The sequence below is a fragment of the Staurois parvus genome, unplaced genomic scaffold (genome assembly GCF_062004578.1).
Source record: "Staurois parvus isolate SC_StPar_1 unplaced genomic scaffold, SC_StPar_1.0 ptg000014l, whole genome shotgun sequence".
NCBI lineage: Eukaryota > Metazoa > Chordata > Amphibia > Anura > Ranidae > Staurois > Staurois parvus.
Genome location: NW_028317810.1, coordinates 4,038,434 through 4,063,389, shown reverse-complemented (window position 1 = coordinate 4,063,389; position 24,956 = coordinate 4,038,434). Strand labels below are relative to the sequence as shown.

The following is a 24,956-nucleotide window of genomic DNA, read 5'->3' as shown; positions in this document are numbered from 1 at the left end:
GTTCCTAACACCTTTCTGTCACTGACCACAGATAAGATCAGACAGGGAAGTGAACATTCAGACACATTACCATAGGGGTCCTGGACACACAGACAGTAAAGGGAACAGAAACAGCCGAGCAGATCCTGGCTCTATACATACATATAGAGATACAATTATATACGTGACAGGTGTGATGACGGTGTGTGCCCCGTGTCTGTCCCGATCCCGCTGACCTGACTCCTGTCTGTTCTCAGGGACTTCCCTTGTTCAGCCCCTCCTGTCATATAAAAGCGGCAGCCTCCCTCTGCATGGACTGATCGCATTGCCTCTGTGCAGGAACTGTCAGCTCCGATCTGCCCCAGGATGGGTGACAACTCCCGCTGGACTCTATAGAGGAGAGCTCACCCAGCACCCATGGATTATACTATGGAAGACAATTACTGCCTGTTAATCAATGCTACCCTAGCAGATCACATACATGGGGTGAGTACATACAGACTCCTCTATACAACTATCCCTTCTACATCTACAACCAACAATCATGATTCATTTCTAGACAATTTCTAAAAACAATTCAAAAAACACACACTTTTTTTTTACTGACAATTTACATGCTGCACATTCATATCTGATGTTCATATCTCTGATCAAAGAGCTTACAATCTAAGTTCCCTATCTCACATTCTAGGGCCAATTTTAGACAATAGCTTATCAACCTTCTAGAGTAGAGTGTGGGAAGAAACCCATGCAAGCACAGGGAGACCATGCAAACTCCATGCAGATAGCATCCTGACCAGGATTTGAACTAAGGACCCCAGTGCTGCAATACAGTGCTAACCAAGGGCGGACTGACAACTCATGGGGCCCCCGGGCAATAGGGGATCATGGGGCCCCTATGTCCTTGTCCAAACTCAAAAAAGCCTATGAAAAAGGTACCAGGGGCATCTCATGGGGCCCCCTACTGACCCCGGTCCCTCAGGCAGTGCCCGAGTTTCCAAATGGTCAGTCCGCCCCTGGTGCTAACCCCATTTTTAAGGTATTCGATTTCTTATTTTTACTGAAATTGTGTTTCTACTGCAGTGTAGACAATACATTCATTACTATTCTGGATGCAGCCTAGACTTTTTATATTGTTGGCTGACTGTAGATGGGACAGGTTTTTTTAATCCAACACAATGGGCTTCATGCAGTCTAGCATTTTTTTAAGCTCAAAAACAGCTGGTAATAGTGTTTTTTTAGCATTTCATGTACATGTGTGTACTTGTAGAAAAAAAGCTATAAAAAGACTGTTAGGAGCGTTTTAGTAGTGTTTACGAGTGCTTAAGGCTCCATGCACACTAGCATTTTTTCATTTTTTTTTTTAGCTAAAAAAACACTGGAAAAAACTTTGGATAAAATAGTCATAAAATAGTAATAAAAAGTGTGTTTTAGGAGCATTTTAGTACCATTTAGTAGCATTTAGGAGCATTTAGGAGCGTTTAGCATTTTTTTCTGCTGGAAAAATGCTCCAAAAAAACTCTACAAAAACAATTTTTTTCTGATTAGAAGTAAAGAAAATGGAATATGGGCAGGGGGAAATTTAATGGGGAGGGGCGGAAAGACGGTGAGAGGGGAAGGGAATAAGTAAATTTATGTGAAAACTTTGAATATTTTTTAATTGTTTGATTTTTGTAGTAAAAAATGAATAAAAGATATAATAAAAAAAAAACAAAAAACAATTTTTGTGTGCTCCTAGACACTGAAGCTCAAAAAACGTTACTAGCCTAAAGCAGTGTGCATGGACACATAGGATAACACTATTTAGCTTCTAGCTTCAGAAAAAAATTGCTAATAACAGCTTCTAGGAGCTTAAAAAAATGCTAGTGTGTATGGAGTCTCAAAGTGTTTAGCGTTTTTTTCTTTAGAACCCCCCCCCCCCCCCCCCAGAAACTCTATTTTGCTGCTCCTAAACATTGAGCCCTGGTTCACACTGATGCGATGCGGAATCCGCAGAGTTTTCAGTGCGAATTCCGCACCGCATCAGAATCGCACCCCATTTATGCAAACCGCTGCGGGTGTGTATGTTAAGTTAACAACACCCCGAAAGCGGTCCACAAAATGCAGAGCGATGTGCAGAATCAGATCGCATAGGTGTGAATACTTATGCGATCCGATTCTAGTGCACACCCAAAAAAGGGTCCTGCACATTTTTTGGTGCAGGTGTGGTGCAAATAGAGCCATACAAAATGTATGGCTCCAGTCACACCGTACACAAATTGCATGTGATTTGCACAGGAATGCGGTGTGATTCACATGCGATATACTGCACTGCACATATGTGAACCCAGGCTAAAGCTTGAAAAATGCTACTAGCCTAAAATAGTGTGCATGGGCACATAGGATAACAATATTTAGCTTCTAGGAGCAGAAAAAATGCTAATAACAGCTTCTAGGAGCTTAAAAAAACGCTAGTGTGCATGGAGCCATTAAAAAGTAACATGTACAGCTCCAGTTTTGCACATTTTGGACTCGTGCACACGGACATTTGAAGACGTAAAGTATTCCCAGTGTAAATTTCCTGCAGTTTTCCCACATCCAAGGTGCTGCAGATGGGGCGCACAGAAGCACAAGTACAGGGGTGTACAGCTCTTCATTTCATGGCTCCATCTGCAGCACCTCTACCAGAAAAATGCTGGGGATTTTACACTAGTCATATTTTACACCTGCAAACGTCTGTTCACGTTAGACCTTTGGCTTCAGGCACACAGGGAGTCTGTAAAAGCCCCTCTGAAAGCTAGAACTCCTGGCAGGAAAATGCTGCTTTGGAAACATTTGAAAAGCCGCACATTGCACACACATTTAGGCGCATGTAGGCATGTCTAGCTTTTATGCATTCTATTGGCCAGAATAATATTTTATTCCAGTCATTGGAATGCATTAGTACTCAAACACTAGACACATCTAGCATTGATGCACGTGTAAACGCATGCCTAGCGTTATCGCGCATTGAAACGCCAAAACGCTGCTACTCCAGGACGCTCTGGCAGTGTTTTGTTTTTGTTATCACTAAATGCTGCTAACATCCTATGTGTACATGAACATGAACACATAGGATAACATGCAGGGGAGTTTAGAGACAGCAGGGAGCAGCTGTAAAACTTCCAGTGTGCAAGAAGCCTTAAACTGAAAAATCCTTGCTCTGACTTGTTATGTGCTGGTGATGAAAATAATTTTGCCCAGCTGTCAATAGGGTGGATCTACTATAGGAGTAGAGGATTTGGACATTGCAAACTGTATATATTCATTTTTTCAGAGTGAATGGAGGCAAACAAGGTTGAAGCTATGTTCATTATTTATTTATTTAAATTACTTATACAGTATAGCGCCGTCAGTTACATAGTTAGTCTGGCTGAAAAAAAGTCAAAAGTCCATCCAGTTCAACCATTAAAAAAAAAAAAAATTATAATCCTATACCCACAGTTGATCCAGAGGAAGGCAGAAAAAAACAAAGCATGATCCAATTTTCTCCTGCAGGTTAAAAATTCCTTCCTGATCCCCCGAGAGGCAATCAGTTATTCCCTGGATCAACTTTACCTACAAAATGTTAGTATCCAGTTATATTCTGTGTATCTAAGAAAGAATCCAGGACTTTTTTAAAGCAATCCACTGAGCTGGCCAGAACCAACTCTTGAGGGAGTCTATTCCACATTTTCACAGCTCTCACTGAAGAATCCTTTCCGTGTTTGGAGATTACATTTCTTTTCCTCCAGACGTAAAGAGTGCCCCCTTGTCCTCTGTGATGACCTCAGGGTGAATAGCTCTACACCGAGTTCACTATATGAACCACTGATGTATTTATACATGTTGATCATATCCCCCCTTAATCTCCTCTAATCAAGAGAGAATAAATTCAGTTCCTCTAATCTTTCCTCATAGCTGAGCTCCTCCATCTCTTGTATCACTTTGGTTGCCTTTCTCTGCACTTTCTCCAGTTCCCCAATGTTCTTTTTGTGAATTGGTGCTCAAAACTGAACTGCATATTCCAGATGAGGTGTTACTAATGATTTGTACCGGGGTAATATGATATCTCTCTCTCTGGAGTCTATACCTCTTCTAATACAAGAGAGGATTTTGCTCACTTTAGAAACCGCAGATTGGCATTGAATGCCATTATTAAGCTTGTGATCTACCAGAACTCACAGATCCTTCTCCACCATTGATTCCCCCAGTTGTACTTCACCTAGTTTTACGTAGCACTTTACATATATACAGTATTTTACATTCACATCAGTCCATAATTCTCAAGGGGTGTAAGGAACATTCATATATACACATACTAGGGCCAATTTAGACAGGACCCAAATAACCTACCAGCATGTCTTTGGAATGTGGGAGGAAACTGGAGTACTTCAAGGAAACCCACGCAGGCACAGGGAAAACATGCAAACTCCAAGCAGGTGTTGCTGTGGGTGGAATTTGAACCAACGACCCTAGTACTGCCAGGCGGAAGTGATAATCATTTAGCCACTATGTTCATGCACTTTGTCTAATAGGGTCTCCCTGTAGAAGTTTCATCAAATTTGGGGTTGATGGTCTAATTACAGCATCATCCCCAGCAGACTATATTATTGATCCAATTTTGTATGATATGCGTATTTTACCTTATTTGACCCAACCCCAATTACTGACGAATCCACGCTGTACTCAGCAATGGAAGTTTATTGCCTGGTATGTAGACATTTCTTATCTGTTTCAAGAACAAAGCTTAATAAATAAAAAAAAAAGTGAAGTTGTATTTACTTTCACTAGGGAATGCAATCAATGATGTTTTCTAGTACAGTGCATGATTGTGCATTGGGTTTCAGCTTATTCAGTAACATATAATTGGTAAAGTAAACATACACCTCCCAAGTGAATTGCTTCCACTCATTTCGCTAATCAGCCCCAATGACTCAAGTTAATTTTTTATCGTTTTTTTTCAAAAAATTATTAAAAGACAAGTATGGGGCTTCGTTTTTTTTTTTTAATAATTACCTAAGGTGGATCGGTCCTGTGCTGCATTTGTCCCCCGCCGGCTCTAAGTGTGAGAACTCAGCAATCACATGACCCCTGATCACTGGATTCTCACAGCCGCTGTGAGCAGAAGGCGGTGGATTGCTGGGCTGTGGAGGGGGAGGCAGTGGCTGGCTCAGGCAATCAGCGCATCACTGAGAGGCTGAGCCATGTGCTGCTCCAGACTCTGGGGTGGATCCCGACAGCCTGGATTGGCTGAGTCACGTCAGCTGACAGGGGGCTTTAGCCTGCTGTCAGCGTCAAACGGATACAGAAGTGCAGAATGAACTGCTCTACTGTGATCCACAGAGCTTCGGCTGTACTTCTCCTTTAATTGCTCTGACCGGTTGTACTAGTGATGTAGCTGATTGTATACAGATGTCATAGTGTGTTTGATTTACTAAAGGAGTAGAGACTGTTGACCTGGCAAGGTGAGAGTTCAGTTGATTTACCAAAGGAGCGGAGATTGTCTACCTGGCAAGGTGAATGTTTAGTTGATTTACTAAAGGAGAGGAGACTGTTGACCTGGCAAGGTGAAAGTTCAGTTGATTTACCAAAGGAGCAGAGATTGTCTACCTGACAAGGAGAATGTTTAGTTGATTTACTAAAGGAGAGGAGACTGTTGACCTGGCAAGGTGAAAGTTCAGTTGACTTACTACAGGAGCGGAGACTGTCTACCTGACAAGGTGAATGTTTAATTGATTTACTAAAGGAGAGAAGGACAGGAGACTGATGACCTGGCAAGGTGAAAGTTCAGTTGATTTACCAAAGGAGCGGAGATTGTCTACCTGACAAGGTGAATGTTTAGTTGATTTACTAAAGGAGAGCAGACCGATGACCTGGCAAGGTGAAAGTTCAGTTGACTTACTACAGGAGCGGAGACTGTCTACCTGACAAGGTGAATGTTCAGTTGATTTACTAAGTCCTTGTTCACACTGTTCAGGCTGGTTCCGGGTGCGGGAATTGCATCTGTTCCCACACTCGCAACCACCCACAGCCAAATTGCACTGCTCTTAGGGGATGCGTGGGGCTGCCATTCAGAATGAATGGCACCCTCACACATCTTAGCCCGTAGCATATTTGCAGGTGTGGGAGCCGCAGGCAAATTGCATGGTCAAAATGACCATGTGATTTCCCTGTAGCTGCGTTTTTAATGCACCTTTTTTTTTTGCAGAAAATGCAGGCACGGCAGCTTATTCAAATGAATGGGCTGCCATACCCATGCAAACGCAGGCCGCGTGGCCCGCACAAGTGTGACCTAGGGCTAAAGGAGCGCAGATCTCTACTTGGCAAAGTGAGTGTTCCATTGACTTACCAAATGAGTAGAGACTGTCTATCTAGCAAAGTGAAAGTTCAGTTGATTTACTAAAGTAGTAAAGACTGTCTGCACTCCATAAATCAAATGGACATTCACTTAATTGTGTAGTGTGACAGCAGTAGCTGTCAGAGCAGACATGAAGTTGCTAGCCACTCATCTGGAGCGTGCCGGCAATAAAGACTACTTTCCTAACAAGGTAAAGTTAGTTGACTTACTGAAGAATTAGCGGCTGTCTACCTAGCGAAGTGAATGTTCAGATTATTGCTACAGTAGTAAAGACTGTCTACCTAACAAAGTGAATGTTCAGATTATTTACTAAAGGAGTAAAGACTGTCTACCTAACAATGTGAATGCTCAGTTGATTTACTAAAGGAGTAAAGACTGTCTACTTAGCAAAGCAAATGTTCATTGAATTTAGTAAATAAAATAAAGCTATGTTCATGTCAATCAACCAAACATGCCCTAGCAAATATCCTGATTTTTGAATTCCCATCACACATGATTGGACATTCAAAGTGACATTTGCTGAGTGAACAGCATCAATCACTTGAGAAAATCAGCCCCAGTGACCCTGGCTGACCATACTAATAACATCTGCCATTAACGATCATCTATTGTGATTAATTTTCTGTCCTGTTTAACAGTGGTCTCCAAACTGCGGCCCAGGAGCCGAATGCAGCCCTTTGCTTGCTTTTATCTGGCCCTTGGGACACTATTTAATTCACTGACACCAATGAAAAGACACAATTCCTCCTAATGACACCAATGATGAGGCAAAATCCTACCATTGACATATATGATGGGGCATAGTTCCACCCAATGACAGCAACAATGGGGTCTAATGACACCAATGATGGAGACTCCTCCCCCAGGTTCAACCCTGATGAAGTCACGATGCACGTGACGCAACGCGTCGGTATGCCATTTCCGATCACGAGGTGACGCATGTCCAGACGCAGCAGCCATATTGGTTTCCCCAGGTTCCATGCAGTACACCCATGGGATGTGGTGACAGGCTGATGTATTGGGGAATACATGTGAGTGCAATTTTATTCTATATCTACTTCCAATAAACATCATTGCACTATGGAAGGATCTTTTTGTGTCTCACTTATATGCCATTGAGTGGAGGTGGAGCGGAATAGATACGCTGGGGGAGGAGTCTCCATTTACCTTGTGGTCCCTGGATTAGGAGCATATTTATGAGGATCTGGTACAGAGGAAATTATTAGCCTTTTGGCCCTGTGTGGGTCATTGTGTGGAGGTGAGCAGGCATTGCTGCCATTTGAGGATTTATTCACCAGAGTGAAGATCACCTTTTAACACAGTTTCACTTGCATGGACTTTACATTTTGATCATTCATGGATTTTTTTTGTATTTTTGATTCACATTTATATGGTAATATATTGAATGATTATTAGGATTGAATATATTGTTTTTTGCACATGATATTTTATATCACTGGTAATATATTCACTTTATTTTTGTGTAATAGTTTCACAATAAGGATATATTCCTGTTTATGGGTCATTTATCACTGAGCGCTATTATGTTTACACAAGTGGCACAATTAGCATGAATTTATCTACGATTATGATTTAGGTTGATATAGCGCTTCACTAATTTATGTATGTACATTTAACACTTATTGGTGTAAGTTGAGTGGCAGCAGCTATAATTATAGGGATCACATCCATATAAAGCGCAGGAGGACATCCTCATTTATTTGTGGTCTTTTACTGTGTTTACCAAAAGATTCACAGGTGGACCTAGCAAGGGTGCCTGGAATCCAACTGCTTCATAGAAAACTATTTTGCTTTGATGACCCATTTTGGTTAAAGCTGAACTCCAGCCAAGCAGCTGTACACACAGGTGAAATATGTGTAAAGGAGCTGTTTTACCTGCTAAAGCGTTTGTATTTCTTCTCATCCAGTTCTGAGATTTGCACAGCTCTGCCAAACAGCAGAGCCCTGTCTGGTAGGGGAGGGGAGATGATCTTTTCCTGCTACCATTCAGTACCATATACAGGCCTTCTCCCCACCCTTTACCTGGACAGTGGAAGGAGATGAGTACAACTAACTGCTACTCCACTCTCGCCATATAACAGCATACTTTCTGCACTGCAGCACAACTATATATATATATATATATATATATATATGGGAGAGGTAGGGCCAAAACTCTACTGACCCTACTTCTGTGGGTCAAAGGAGTGCACTTAGTTTACTGTTGGCTGGCGACACTGTCGGTCCAGACTCTGACTTTAACCTCTTCCTGACCACACCATAACCAAAAAATGGCTACAGTGCGGTCATCAAGTTTTGGAAGGGCATCTATAGACATCCTCCCAGAAGCACGGCCCCCAAGCACCCCCTGTGGTGCACACTTGGCGTTCTCTGTGATTGCTGCATCCTTCTGACACAGCTGATCACAGATCGCAGTAAAGGGCCAATCAAAGCCACCTTTTACCATGTGATCAGCTGTGTCCTATCACACAGTAAACAGACTTGCCAGCAGTCTCATCCTCACGTGCTTTCACAGCGCGAGGAGAGGAGAGCCAGTAAACAGCAATTCAAACAGGGCACATTTACACTGATAATCAGGGCACTGATCATCAGTGCCCTGATTATTAGTGCAGCCTCATCAGTGCCTATCATTGCCCATCAGTGCTGCCTATCAGTTCCTCCTCATCAGTGCCCCCTATCAGTGCAGCCTCATTGGTAGCTCCTCATCAGTGCCACCTCATCAGTGCCCATCAGTGCAGCCTCATCAGTGAAGGAGAAAAATTACTTATTTGAAACGTTTTAAAACAGGAGCTAAGAAAACTGTTTTCCAAAATGTTCAGGGTTTTTTTGTTAAGCAAAAACTTAAAAAAAAGAGTGGTGATTAAATACCAAAAAAAAGCTAAATCTTTCTCAAAAAAAATGCTAAAAATTTTGTTTGGGTACAGTGTTGCATGACCGCGCAATTGTCAAAGTATGACAGTGCTGAAAGCTGAAAATTGGCCTGGGCAGGAGGGCAGCGAATTGAAATAGTTAATATTGGGATCCACCCAGATGCCCGACTGGCAGCTGGCTCATTCTTTCAGCGTGCCACTGACAGCCTGAGCCAGCCGCTCCTGCCTCCTGCACAACCCATTGTTCCAGTGAGCACTGGAGGGGCAGAGCAGACAGTCACCACTCTCTGTTCACTGAAGTCTGAGAGCTGAGTGATCAGCGGTCTTTGATCGCTCAGTTCTCAGTCTTAGAGCCAGCAGGGGACCAATGCTGCATCCACATAGATGAGTATGAATGTTTGTTTTTCTAAATCCCACACTTCTCTTTTAAGAGCTGTATTAATTTGTTTCTGTTATATCTGAGATCAGTTATTACTTGAGTTGTGCACTTCCTGTAATTCTGTTAGGTTAATCATTCATAAAAGTTAATTTTTTTGACTAAAGTTCAATTTATAAGATTTTTTACTAAACATCGTACAGAAGCACAGTGATTTTTGTATTATATACCAGAAATGACAATTTGAAAACACCTGCTCCCAGTCCATTTACACAGAGGAACCTATGGCCTCCTATAGAAGTATACATAGACATGGAATAGAAGTCCACTGAGCTAACAAAATCTGAACGCCCTCAGGTTCAAATCCTGAAGAAGCCACGTGATCGTGGCGCAACGCGTCGACGTATTTCCGGTCATAGGGGTGACGTACTTCCGGTTCCGGGTTCGGACGCCATCTTTGTACACCTGAGTATACCCATAGCACATGGGAAACTGCTTCTCTGTGTTGGAGGATATTGTTGCACTATGGAGGTCTGTTTTTTCTTGCATATGTGTTTGAGTCCGTATTGTGAGGGAAGTTATTTGAGTGGAACTCATTGCCTGGAGGAGGATCTTGATTAAGTCGGTGGAGGCAGTGGAGGATGAAAAACCTGGCAAAGATATATTACATATATAAAGCTTTGTGACCCGCAAGGGTCGAATGTGGAAGGTGAGGGGGCACTTTGGCTATTATTGAGGGGAGTCACATCAAGAATATCACGAAGAGCACAATTGCAGCATGGAGTGAAGTCATTGAACACTTTTATTATTTTTGCACAGTGTGGCATCACAAATAATTTTGAATTGATTTTTTATATAATTGATTTTTTATATAATTGGATATATGTATCACTTTGCACAGTTCAAGAGGCATTAGTTGATTATCACTATACCACCAGGGGGCGTATAATTTGTGTGTGGGGAGTTTGCACTAGATATCTTGTATAGATTGATGACTATTTAGTTTTTATATTTGGAATAATTTATTATTATTTTGGAAGGAGAACATTTTCACTTTTATATAAGTTGAGCGCTTCATCATAAATATAATTTGTTTGCACATATCTTGAGGTATAAAGAATAGGTGATAGCAGCTAACTTTTGGTCACTAGGTTCTGTGGAGCGCAGGGGGATTCTTTGTATATTCATTATGGTAATAATCTCAGCAAGTGGAATGACTTCCTGAAATGGAAAAACCAAAAAAGAGAGATCATAGTAGGTGGAACCCAGCCCATTTACACAGAGGAACCTATGGCCTCCTATAGAAGTGTACATAGACATGGAATAGAAGTCCACTGAGCTAACAAAATCTGAACGCCCTCAGGTTCAAATGAGACATGAGCAGGACAGAAACAGCCACTCAGCCAATTATACCTGTTCATATTAGTGGAGGCAGGGAAGAAGATGAAGTCATTATATCTGGTGCAACAATAGCGATCATGGCACGTTTTTTAACAAGCTCCCAGTCACTGTTCCAATAGACAGTGACTGGGGTTGTGGGCTTTCCATAAACATTAGATTGTCACCTGATTTGTCTGAAAATAGATTGTGCAGTTATAAACTCATGTCTACGGGCAGCCTTGAGGTTACATAGGTACATGGTTAGTCTGGCTGAAAAAAAGACAAAAGTCCATCCAGTTCAACCATTAAAAAAAAAAGTTATAATCCTATACCCACAGTTGATCCAGAGGAAGGAAAAAAACCCAGCAAAGCATGATCCAATTTGCTCCTGCAGAGAAAAAAATTCCTTCCTGATCTCCAAGAGACAATCGGATATGGTTGTGTTGGAGAAAACGTTTTTTACTAGAACAGAACGGTATTCTGGCCCTAGATTATGCACTGTCAGTGCTGATGGGGGAATCTAACGCATGTTATTGTATTGTGACAGTGGGAGATTTCCCCGCCATCAGAATACAATGATCACTGCTGGCAGCTTTCATATGAAAAAAATCCGACAGCCTGGTTGTACTGAAGATGACCTGTAGATGGATTGAAATTCGGCCTGTTCCTGCTGAACTGGCCAAAATTCAATCTGTCTGTGGTTGGCTTTAGGGGAAATCTCTCCAACTTTTCTCCACGTTATCGAAAACTATCCAAGCTATCCAAAGAAAAAAAAAATGGGCTATGGATATACTTTAAAGTGATCAGATCAGATCAGTGGTCAGATCATGCACATTAAATTATGAATATTCTGAATAAGCAGTAATAATACTTTGACCACTGGACCTCTGCTTTCAGAAAATATACACTGCTCAAAAAAATTAAAGGAACACTTTGAAAACACATCAGATCTCAATGGGGAAAAATATCATGCTGGATATCTATATTGATATGGACTGGGTAATGTGTTAGGAACATAAGGATGCCCCATTGTTTGATGGAAATGAAAATTATCAACCTACAGAAGACTGAATTCAGACACCCCGAAAATCACAGTGAAAAAATTATGCAGCAGGATAGTCCATTGTGCTGAAATTTCATTGCAGCAACCAGGGGAGGACTGACAACTCATGGGGCAACAGGTGATCATGGGGCCCCTGTGTCCTCGCCCACAATCAAACTACACCCAAAAAAAAGCCTATCAAAGTTACCAGGGGCATCTCATGGGGCCCCCTACTGACCCTGGGCCCTCGGGCCCTCGGGCAGTGCCTGAGTTCCCAAATGGTCAGTCCGCCCCTGGCAGAAACTCAAAATGGTACTCAAGGTTTGATCTAGTTCATTGCCAGGGTTAGTGTTTGGGTCAAGGTCAGGGTCAAAGGTTGGGGTCAAAGGTCAGTATTTTTTTTTTTTAAATTGGTGTCAGTGTGTTTTAGGTAAAAAAACAAAAACAAAATGCGCACTATTGTTTCTGGGCTGTACAAACAACAAATAACATACACATGCATGGTATCACTGCAATCTTCAAAAGCTGGAAAGTTTATTTTGGGTTGTTATTTGGCGGTAGGTTATGGTAGTAACAAGAAACGCAAAGCTAAATTAAAAAAATATATATTTCTTTTTACTATTTTGGGCCAGTTTTCCATTGATAATAAAATCAGGAGATATCCATTACCATTTACTACTAAATGAAAGCCCAATTTGTCCTGAAAAAAACAAGGTATAATCCACCTGGATGTACAAAGTAGTTGTGATGATATGGACGGTTTTACTAACACATGTCAACTTTGCAAAATTGTGCTTTAAGATTTGTTTTACCCTTAGGCGTGAAGGGGTTAAAAATAGTTGCACAGAAATATAGGTGCTGCCAAAAACTGATCACTTGAATGAGGCGTGATTGTGAAGAGTGAGATTTTTCTCTGGGAAGAGAAAACTTATACAAGTCCAGTAAAGAAACACTGTCAAATTATTCTTCAGCCACAAGTGTTTGCTAAGTGTAAATGCATTTTTACAAAACATTAAAAAAAATCAACATTTTTAAGTAAGTTTACAGTTTTGTGTTGGGCTGTATTCATAGCCGCCTTGGGCCGCAGGTTAGACACCCCTTAGCTACAGCTACAGCAGTGGTTGGAGACTGGGGACATGCTGCAGGAACTAGAGACTGCTTCATAAAAACAGAAAAGAAAATGAGCACAAAATTGTCTTTTTTGTCTTTTTCTGGCAAACTCATAGAAGAATACTGATTGATTGGATCATCAGGGGTTTTTTTTGCATTTGTTCTCCAGTTTTCATGAATCAGCCCACAACTATTTGTTCTGGCAGCAGTTATCTTCTATATTTTCTGCTGGAGTTATTTCCCATTTTCCATTGGATTTGGTTATGACTGCTAGACTATATTTGTCTTTAGAATGTTTCTAATTGTCTTTGTTTGCTATGCAATAGTAACATTGTTTACAGTCTTTTACTTTTATATTTTGTTTTCTTTGTGGCTGGATATATTGCATTGACTTTACTAAGGTCTTATTTTTGAGAAACAGGAAAACTCATTGTTACCTGGAGCATAAAAATATTAGATTATTGTATAACTAAAGAGTATTAAACGGTTTTTCTTTTTGGATTGTAAGCAAGTTTCTGTCAAAACAAGTTGCACAGCTTTCTTGTCTGCTGACATCAATAGCCTATGCTGTATTGAAGACCAGTGAGGCAAAGATAAGGACTAAGGGCGTGCCCAACACTGCGCTGCCTAATGCAGGCCCTAGATGGGCTGAAAATCTCAAGATTTTTCGGCCGACAGAAAAATATATCCGATATTCAAGCCGTGTGTGGGGCAATTTGTCGTCCATTTTTCGTATTTTTTGGTTTTTTGGATTATCGGTCATGCTGGAAAATGTTTGGTAAACGACCGATTTTCAACTCATTGATGGTCAAAAACGTACGATTATCTAAACAAAAAATGAATGCGCATTTGCATTTGTGAATTTTCTCACGAACGAAATTTGTTTTCCGGAAAAAATGTTAAAAAGTTCTAGCATGTAAACCAAACATTATTTCATGTATTTCTGTGTTAATAGCTTTGTGTGTGATGTACAGAAGAACATGCGTCCTCTATGTTTTTTGCACTGTGCTGTAGTACCCCACAAATGAATGAATTTATGTTCATTATCATCATCTATTAAACTTTATCTAAATAACACCAGCCATATATACTTTTAAAGCAGCACTGCTTTATTGACACATTTTGTCATTATCCAAAACATCTTTTTTTTATTTGGATTCATTATGTTTATAAAAATATTACTATTTTTTTTACAATATAAAATGTGAAGTGTACATTGTGTACATATATTTATAGACAAATATTGTTTAATGGTACAAAAGACTGCTGTGACATTTACAAATAATATTTGAAGTCATCTGGATTATTTTCTTTTAAATTAGAAAGCAGGTTCATGTGTGAGAACATGGCACAATGGAGAAGCCAGTCTTTGGACCAAACTTTGCTCTTCCTTGGTTTTTTTTTTTGTTTTTCCTCCTCCACTGATAACAGACCGAGTATTAAAACGGCCAGTTTTTGTCTTGAGTTTTTTTTTGGCGGCATTTTCATCAAATAAATAGCGAAAATTCGTACGAACGACACGCTGCTGATGTGTACTTCCGTCAGGTTACGAAGAGAGGTAGCGCCGCAAAGGTCACAAAATGACATCATTTCCCATTAGAGGGTAGGATTTTCAAGGCTTTATCTGCCGATTTTTGTAATAGTTAGTGGTAACGTTGGCTTTCAGACCAACCATTATTTTGTTTATCGGACGAAAAATCGGGAGATTGTGAACACAACTATGGCCTGCATTAGGCAGCAACTGAATTGTCACCCTTCTCTTTTCATATATACAGTACAACACTTGTGTATGCATTTCGTGGATGTATAATGAAAAGTGACCTACGTCTATACTGTATACTTAGTGGAGTTGATTTTGGGCTTGTTCACACATACTAAGCTGACCTACAGCGCTAAAACGCTGAGCAAACTGTTGGTGCTATATAAATCCTGTATAATGATAATAATACACATTTACCACACTGGATCAAAGAAGGCCATTGCTAGGATACATAGAATATATATATACAGTGGGGCAAAAAAGTATTTAGTCAGCCACCAATTGTGCAAGTTCTCCCACTTAAAAAGATGAGAGAGGCCTGCAATTGGCATCATAGGTAGACCTCAACTATGAGAGACAAAATGAGAAAACAAATCCAGACAATCACATTGGCTGATTTGGAAAGAATTTATTTGCAAATTATGGTGGAAAATAAGTATTTGGTCAATATCAAAAGTTCATCTCAATACTTTGTTATATATCCTTTGTTGGCAATGACAGAAGTCAAACGTTTCCTGTAAGTCTTCACAAGGTTGGCACACACTGTTGCTGGTATGTTGGCCCATTCCTCCATGCAGATCTCCTCTAGAGTAGTGATGTTTTGGGGCTGTCGCTGGGCAACACGGACTTTAAACTCCCTCCAAAGGTTTTCTATGGGGTTGAGATCTGGAGACTGGCTAGGCCACTCCAGGACCTTGAAATGCTTCTTACGAAGCCACTCCTTCGTTGCCCGGGTGGTATGTTTGGGATCATTGTCATGTTGGAAGACCCAGCCACGTTTCATCTTCAATGCCCTTGCTGATGGAAGGAGATTTGCACTCAAAATCTCACGATACATGGCCCCATTCATTCTGTCCTGTACATGGATCAGTCGTCCTGGTCCCTTTGCGGAGAAACAGCCCCAAAGCATGATGTTGCCACCCCCATGCTTCACAGTAGGTATGAAGTTCTTTGGATGCAACTCAGCATTCTCTCTCCTCCAAACACAACGAGTTGTGTTTCTACCAAGCAGTTCTATTTTGGTTTCATCTGACCATATGACATTCTCCCAATCCTCTTCTGGATCATCCAAATGCTCTCTAGCAAACTTCAGACGGGCCCGGACATGTACTGGCTTAAGCAGGGGGACACGTCTGGCACTGCAGGATCTGAGTCCCTGGCGGCGTAGTGTGTTACTGATGGTAGTCTTTGTTACGTTGGTCTCAGCTCTCTGCAGGTCATTCACTAGGTCCCCCCGTGTGATCCTGGGATTTTTGCTCACCGTTCTTGTGATCATTTTGACCCCACGGGGTGAGATCTTGCGTGGAGTCCCAGATTGAGGGAGATTATCAGTGGTTTTGTATGTCTTCCATTTTCTAATTATTGCTCCCACAGTTGATTTGTTCACACCAAGCTGCTTGCCTATTGCAGATTCAGTCTTCCCAGCCTGGTGCAGGTCTACAATTTTGTTTCTGGTGTCCTTCAACAGCTCTTTGGTCTTCACCATATTGGAGTTTGAACTTGTTATCAGTATAAAAGACACCTGTCCACAACCTCAAACAGTCACACTCCAAACAGGTGCCATTGATACAGGTAATGAGTGCAGGACAGAGGAGCCTCTTAAAGAAGAAGGTACAGGTCTGTGAGAGCCAGAAATCTTACTTGTTTGTAGGTGACCAAATACTTATTTTCCACCATAATTTGCAAATAAATTCTTTCCAAATCAGCCAATGTGATTGTCTGGATTTTTTTTCTCATTTTGTCTCTCATAGTTGAGGTCTACCTATGATGCCAATTACAGGCCTCTCTCATCTTTTTAAGTGAGAGAACCTGAACAATTGGTGGCTGACTAAATACTTTTTTGCCCCACTGTATATATATATATATATAGAGAGAGAGAGAGAGATCTAGGTGTCAGCAGGAGGAACAACAGCAACTAACTGGGAACATACTATTCCATACACCTGGAAGGGTGGATAAGAATTAATGCCAGGAGCCCTACTATAGGGTGAACTTTCATCAAACATGATGACAGACAGGTAATATATAATGCTATATTCTAGCATTTGTACTTAGTCTCATCCAGTTACCTAAAATAAATGGACATACACCATTATGACATGGGGTGTCTTTGAATAAGTGAGTTAGTAAACCGCACGCAAAAAATGATCAGTGGATCTAGTGGATATAGCCTGCTGATTTTATATGCAAGTTGTGTCATGTCTGCCCCCGTAACAAATGCTTGCTATGGTGCAGTCGTAGAAGAAGAGCCAAGATCGCTGGTGGCAGAGGCATAACTAGAACCTTCAGAGCCCCGGTGCAAGAAACCATCAAGAACCCTCCTGACCCTGGGCCAGGATCCTTTCCTCTTTACTCCTGTTAAGGGGTCCTTTATTACAGTCCTGCAGTGGGACTCTGTATTATGGTTCCACAGCAGGACCCTTTCACACATTCTGCAGCAAGCCTTCCTGCCATCCTAACACCCCCCCCCCCCCATTGGTGGCGGAGCACCAGGACCCGATGGTCAGTGCGACCTTTGCAACCCTGGTAGTACCGCCACTTGTGTCAGTAGGACTGTTAATAGTGCCAGTCAGTAGAGCAGTGGATGGTGTCAGTATAACAGTAGACTTTTTCAGAAATGCAGTTGGAGACAGTTGACATGGTCAGTTGGAGCGGTGGACGTGGTCAGTAGGGCAGTGGACGTAGTCAATAGGGCAGTGGACGGTTTACTATGCCCTAGTTATGAATGGACACAGGAGAGATCAGTACCGATCACTCACTGTGTCCATTCAGCAAAGGAAAGGGCTGGTAAATGACATATTTCCTGGCCCCTTCCTCCATTCTCCATCCTGACACAGGATAGTGAATGCTCGGTGTACTATCTCCCATCATCACTTTGAACCAGAAGAACCTTCAGGCAGCTGGCAGCGGGCCCCCTACAGTGGTGGAACTCCAGGGCCCGGTTGCAAGTGCGACTTTTGCGACCCTGGTAGTCCTGGCACTGGCTGGTGGGGAATCCCAGAAAAGGAGATTTGGGGCTGCTTTGTGCAATACCATTGTACAGAGCAGGTGAGTATAACCTGTTTAATATTTTCATTTAAAAATGTATCTTTACAATTGCTTTAAAGTATATGTAAACCCTCACTTTGTAAAACAACCCACTAAATTTAAAATAGAAATGTATGCCTATAAAAACAACATCATAAATATAAATGTTTTTTACCCTTTTTTTGATAAGTGATCACATACCCTCTGTTCTCAACTGCATAAGAGGTAGGAGAGGAGAAACAGCAGGACACTGGTTTTCCCAGTGAATGGCTGTGCAAAGGAGCTGTGTCAAGGCAAGCCTGATCATAGACTGGAGAACTAACCACCTGTGCTCTCCTGCCTAATGTGGTCAGTTTTTAATAGGAAACAGGGGAACTGGAAGGAACGGCAGGGATTTCACACAAAGGAAGCAATACAAAGAGATCAGAATACTTTTTCATACAAGTACATGGTACAGCAGGCACATATCAAGAATATGACATGTTGGGTTTACATATTCATTAATGTTTCCAAACCTCTATAGTGCCCAGGAATTTGTTTACATGCAGATGTCGTTGACGTCGTTAAGCCCCTTTCACACTCAACGATCCAATCAAGTCCACCTGTCAGTTTTTCACGCAGACCCGATCGGACCATCCATAGCTCTCATCTGATCCTATGAGCTAAAAACGGATGGATGGGAATCCATTCCCAACACTTGTAAGTTGAATACTTTCTAAGTTTTTGACCCCTGAATATACCAGTTAGCATTGTTACTTGCTATCTTCATGAACTACAAAACACCTTATCAAGATGTTATGGAGAAGAGAGGGAGATGTTATGTAATCACAGGGCTTTTTTCCTCCGAGAATAGGTGCAGGAACTCCTCCCTTCTAAGTCACCCCTTGTTTCCGCCCCACTACCCATCTCCGAGCACCGTCCATTGGTTCCTACCCCTACCCACTTCCCCGCACTGCTCCTTTTAGAGAATACAGATCCAAGTATCATTTTTGTATAGAATTTGTTAATGATTACTAGAAAAGCAGTAACAGTAGATCCCACCAGCAACAAAGGAACCCCGCAACAAAATACCACCCCAGCAACAACAGACCTCCAGTAGCAATAACATATCTTCCCTTAGCAGTAGATCCCTTTCAGCAACAATTGACCTCCAAGCAAAAATAGATCCCTCTTCAGCAGCAATAGACAACAAAAATAGATAGCCTTTATTGACAACAGATCCCCAGGCAGCCAGCATCAATAGACCCTTCAGCACACCCCAGCACCCCTTGCCATTACATACATTCAGTGCTGGAGGTGCCGGAACTGCATTCCCCCACGTTCCCACTTAACCTCTTGCAAATGTGCAGCCTCCTGGTGTCTGAGCCTTGACGCCTGCGCACTCCCAGCACACATGTCCGGTACTCACAGAAAGGTTCCGATCTCCTCTTGCGATCGGGACCTTTCCTGATCATGTGACAGCCGTGACAGCGAATCACATGACCATAAAACCCCACCCCGCCCTCCCATCTTCAGAAACCCTTAAAGGGCCGGGAGGCACCAGTGCCAAGGGGTTAAAAAAGCCCTGTGTAATCATAACACACTCTTTGTTCAGGCATGACAATGCTATTCAGTACAGTTGCCACTCTAGGGCAGAAAGTGGGGTAATGGCAGGATTACTAGAAAATAAATAGAAAAAAGTAGGGAAAAGAAAACTAATGCAGCCACTGCATCTAAGGACCAGTAAGCTGCAATATCGTCCATTTTTATTCTTGGTTTTAGATATGCTTTAAGAACATTTGGCTTTCATATGCCTGGCTATATTGTCCCCTTTGCATCTAATTGTGCAAAGCTTTGTCTGTATATCTGTGTTGGCTGCCAGATGATTTGCTCTACTGGGGAGAACAATCAAAATGAGCCAGAGTGAAGTATCATAAGTAAAATCATATGCACCTAGAAGCTACTGTCTATATTTCTATAGTTTGAGCATGACAGTTATTTGCAGATCTCTGGTATGTATCAAGTCATTCAACTCAAAGTATGTGTATGTATGAATGTGAGTCAGGGCCCTTAGATTGCATGCTCCTTGAGGGTTAGGGACTGATGTGACTGTACAATATATATGTGTAAAGCGCTGCGTAAATTGACAGCGCTATATGAGAACCTGAAATAAATAAATAAATGATACAATAAATAAAGTACTGTTTCTGGCTCTGGGGTCATTAATGCCCCATTCTAACATTTGTATCTACAGGCCTAGTGCATTACCATAAAAAATGTTTAATAAAAAATAAAGTATGTGTTGTACTCACAAACGACAATATAGTCAAGGCACATCATAAAGAACAGCTGGGTCAACACCACGCTGAGTAACAGTCCGCAATAGGGAGTATAGACATCCAAAAGGTTGACGCATTTCGAGGACTTGCCTCTTCCTCAGGGCTCTGAGGAATTTGTGTTTGCTGGTTCTAACATTTGTATCTACATGGCCATAATGTCATGGCACCTTATGTATTTTGTGAACTTATGGTTTTGTCTGCTACAGAAAGATTGTAAAATGAGTTATTCGAGCAACATAAAAAAAAAGAAAGCACAGCAGACCAAAGAGCAACAAGGTTGCTCTTTGATCTCCTGAGAATAACTTCCATTTTTCTATTCAACATCCGTTATTGTAGTGAAAGGCCAACACTGGTCTAACCAGTTTTCACATATCTTAAGTAATCTTACTAAGTAACTGTAATTGGGAGTATCTACAGATATAGCATGTTGACTTTGCAGCAAACAAATTTACAGATTGCAACATAATTGTAATACATATTATACTTCTAGGTTTCATTGTTAAAGATGTACAGTCAACTCTTTTGGTTGTACTTCTGGAGTGCAGTTTCTGCTGCACTCCTCTGACCTGTGTTCAGCTGACAGCAGACTGAAGTCAGCATCCAACCCAGAGTCCGGAGTAGCACTTGGCTCAGCCTCTCAGCGAATCCAGCCACCCCCCCCCCCCACACACACACAGCCCAGTGCTGTTGGGGGGCAGAGCAGAGAGCGGTGACTGACAGTCACCGCTCTCTGCTCAGAGCGGTTGTGAAGACTCAAGGATCAGCAGTCATGTGATCGCTGAGTTCTCACAATTATAGCTAGCAGGGGGCCAGATCCAGCATTGGATGGATGCTGCATCCATCTACAGTAGGTGAGTATGATTTAACAAAAAAAATAAAAAACAAAAACTTATTTTTCAAGGCTGAATTCCAAGCCATAGATGCATTCAGAAGTGCAAATGGGGAAAAATGCCCTACTTCTCTTTTAACTAAATGTGCTTTTCATACTCATACAGCTGTATAGAACAGCATAAGAGAAGTGAAAAAGAAACCACAAACATGCAATTACAGTCCATTCATAACTAAAGAATAGACTGTTTGCTGTATACACCTCTCCTTGGGATCATAAACAGCAAGTGTGATTGCCAATTCCACGATGGTGTTGATGATCCAATTTAAATTGTACCTTCACCCTCTTTAACTACTTTAATTTGCTTTACTCCCCCCACCTTAAAACAATTGGATATTGAATCCCCCTCACCCTCCCCCCAAAAAAACCTTTTGTGGGACCCAAGGTGTTCATCCACCTTTCATCACTTAGACAAGTATGATGTATTCCCTCTTCCTGATACTGTGGGATACTTACATCATGCATCCCTGGAGGCTGAAGTGTTCTCTGAATGGCGCCCATGCGGAGTGACCATCACTAAGGAGCAGGGCAGCCACTAGGTAGGGAACCCAGAAACTAATGGCAGTCACAGTAGTATCGGGGCCTGGTACAGTGATTTCCAGCTTTCATGGGGACCCCACAGGTATGGTACATACATACTGTACTTACACTGGTCCAAGCTGAACCAATTTAACTAAAAATATGCATACTCAAAGCAGAACTGTGGGCAAAAACTTCTTTACTGGCCTTGTTGCTGATTTCCTACCAGGGGCGGACTGACCATTTGGAAACTCTGGCACTGGCCGAGGGCCTGGGGTCAATAGGGGGCCCCATGAGATGCCCCTGGTATCTTTTTCATAGGCTTTTTTGAGTTTGGGCAAGGACACAGGGTCCCCATGATCCCCTATTGCCCGTGGGCCCCATGAGTTGTCTGTCCGCCCCTGTTTCCTACCTTCACTGAACATGTCATCCATCTTCTGGTTCACTCAGTAGTTGCTTTGAAATAGTCTATTCATTTTCAAACCAAACCGGGGCAGCATAACGCCTAAATGGTTAGCACTTCTGCCTGCCAACACTAGTGTTGTTGGTTTGAATCCCAACCATGGCACCACCTTCCTGGAGTTTTAATGTTCTCCCTGTGCCTGAGTAGGTTTCCTCTGGGTACTCTGGTTTTCTCCCACACTCCAAAGACATGCTGGTAGGTTAATTGGATCCTGTCTAAATGTGTCCTAATATGTGTATGTATGAATGTGAGTTAGGCTTGGCTCACACTGGATGCGATTTAAAATTGCGCATTTTGTTTGCAATTTCACCGCGTTTTCTGAAGATTTCTCAATGATTTGTGTGTTTTCCATTGTGTTTTGCAGTGTGATTTCTGTTGTAGTCTATATGTGAAATCGCAACAAACTGCAGAAAAAGTAATACGAGAACTACTTTTGAAACCGCGCTGCAGCAAATCGCATATGTTAAGACACTCACATTCACATTAATTAGATCCGATTTCAAGTATGATTTAAATTCGCAAATCGCACCTGAAATCGCAGCAGTGTGAACCAGCCCTTAGATTGTACGTTCCATGAGGGTTAGGGACTGATGTGAATGTATAATATATATACAGTATGTAAAGCTCTGCATAAATTGACGGCACTATATAAGTACTGATAATAAAATAAATATTTAACTGTTCATTCTCTTTGGTTTCCTGTTTGCAAGACCGGTGGCTGCTATGCCCCCTATTCCCCCACCCTCTGGCCTTGGCACATCCCTTCTGTAGTTATTTCTCCAGGAAACAGTGATGTGATTCAGCCCCACTTGCAGTGGTGGGCGGACCAAGACTCTCAGACATATTCAACATGTAGAGGCCTAGTGTACCCACCTACATTCATTACAATTCCTTGTGGTTCATGGGAACTGTAGTTTCCTCTTGCTACAGAGAGAGAAGAGAGGATATGATATAATCCCTGCTGTTACACCTCCTCCTTAGCAGAGCAGATGCTGTTATCTTTTTAATTATAGAGATGAGGTCATGAAAATTCAATCAGACTTTTCTCTTACATGGTGAGAATTTTCAACATTTTATTAACTGTTTAGTGTTTTGTGTAGGGGATGTACTAATGTGTGATTTATTTTGCCTGTCCCGGAGTTATTCTTTAAACTTCAGCTTTAACTTGTATCTGTACTCAAAATTAAAATCATATTCACTTACACATTGTATTTCAATTTTTTAACTGCGATATTAATCTGAACAATCTTTTTGTAAACTTACCTTGTGAAGAACCCCACATGTTTTCTTCCTCAAATTCTATGTACTCACTTTTCCCTGTGGGTAGGCACTGCCATCACACACATTTCACACAGCCTGCCTTCTGAACTACAGAGGTGCTGAGAAGAGAAGTTTCAGGAGGTAGAATCAATACAGGGATTACTGTTTGCGGGGAGCCAGGTACCATGGGATATGTAGTCCTTAGAAATCTAAAGTAAACAGCAAAGGAGAAGCTCCAGATCCTGGAAGTTGTGGAAAGAGACTCGTTTTTCTCACTTGCTAGACTGTGTTGGAACTGCAGAACACCTCATTTTCTCCATAATATGGGGGTGGTGTTCTGTAGTCCACAGAAAGAACAGAGGCAGAGCACGGAAAGGTACCAGATCACAAGAATGCTGGAACAGTTAGCATTTTTTTTAACTATAGAACAGAACAAAATACACACATTTAACAGACATTTACAGTACATGTAACACAGTACAGTACAGTAAATTTAACAGACAAAAAAGAGAAAATCATTGTTAAGGTTTACGTACACAATAAAGAGTGCCTGCAATGTGGAAAAAAATGTGTTCATCTAAGATCTCCACTTGATAGCAGGACCTATGAGGAGTTTGATTGGGCTTCTCTATATGCAGTCATCTATATGGCAGAGTTCAAAGACTTACCTGTGCAAATACCACATTTATACTGCATTGGCTGAAGCATTCCCCCATGGTGGCAGTGCTCAGATCTAGTGATATGCTGCTCAGGAACTGCATTGTGGACCTGGGAGGAGAAGTATCAACGCTCCTCATATCTTACCATCCAGGGAAAATGCTTGATAATCTTCTACAGTACAGTTGTGTGGAAGTCTGCACCAGCTATGCAGAGAACAGGTAAAAACACCCAATGTTCCTATGTTCTAGGGTTGTTGTTAACTTACGGAAACATAGCAGGTACATATCTTCTGTGGCTGATAAAAACAGATCTTTACTTCCACAGAAACAAACTCATCATGCACATACTTAAACATCAGTTATATTTGCAAAGGGTTTTTACTAAGTTACTTTTTCTTCCTTCTACTTTTAGGGTTTTAGTAGGCACTGGTGAAGTAGCTAGGGTCTCACAATTGCCCACTGGGAAGGTTGCATCTCTGGAGCCCTTATAAGAACTCATGCCCATATATGGTCAGTGACATTGACTAAATATAGGCATGTGTCCACGTTGGGCCACTGACATCAGAAGCATCCCACCGTGGCACCCTGGTTGAGGAACATTGCTATACATCAGTGGTTCTGGATGTACAATTAGTCTTCGGGAATAAAGAAACGATCTGATCTATGTGCACCCCCGCCACCCTATACTAAAAATAAGATTAATCCCCTATTTTTTGGGATACGTGATGGAGTGTGACATTTGAATAGCTTCTGTTCTAAAAAGGCTTTCTTGCGCTACTTATTTGGTGATAAAATACAGCTTAGCTAATAGAAGCTTTATGTTAGATCAGTCAACAAGGGTGTCATCTAGGATCTAAATGGTGCTCAGATCAAGGTGTGCCAAATCAGCAGGATTAGGCGATAATCATCTAATGTCTATGGGCATA

General features: G+C 41.6%; 1 protein-coding gene across 1 annotated transcript in view; it reads left to right on the top strand.

Annotated features, from left to right (window-relative positions):
* The first annotated feature begins 277 nt into the window (after positions 1 to 277).
* The window catches only part of TMEM116 (transmembrane protein 116), a 76,959-nt gene continuing 52,280 nt past the window's right edge, over positions 278 to 24,956 (top strand). Inside the window, exon 1 of the mRNA XM_089676907.1 lies at positions 278 to 465. Within this exon, the coding sequence (XP_089533033.1) occupies positions 397 to 465 (69 nt within the window). The 5' untranslated portion in view covers positions 278 to 396. The remainder of the gene's footprint in view (positions 466 to 24,956) is intronic.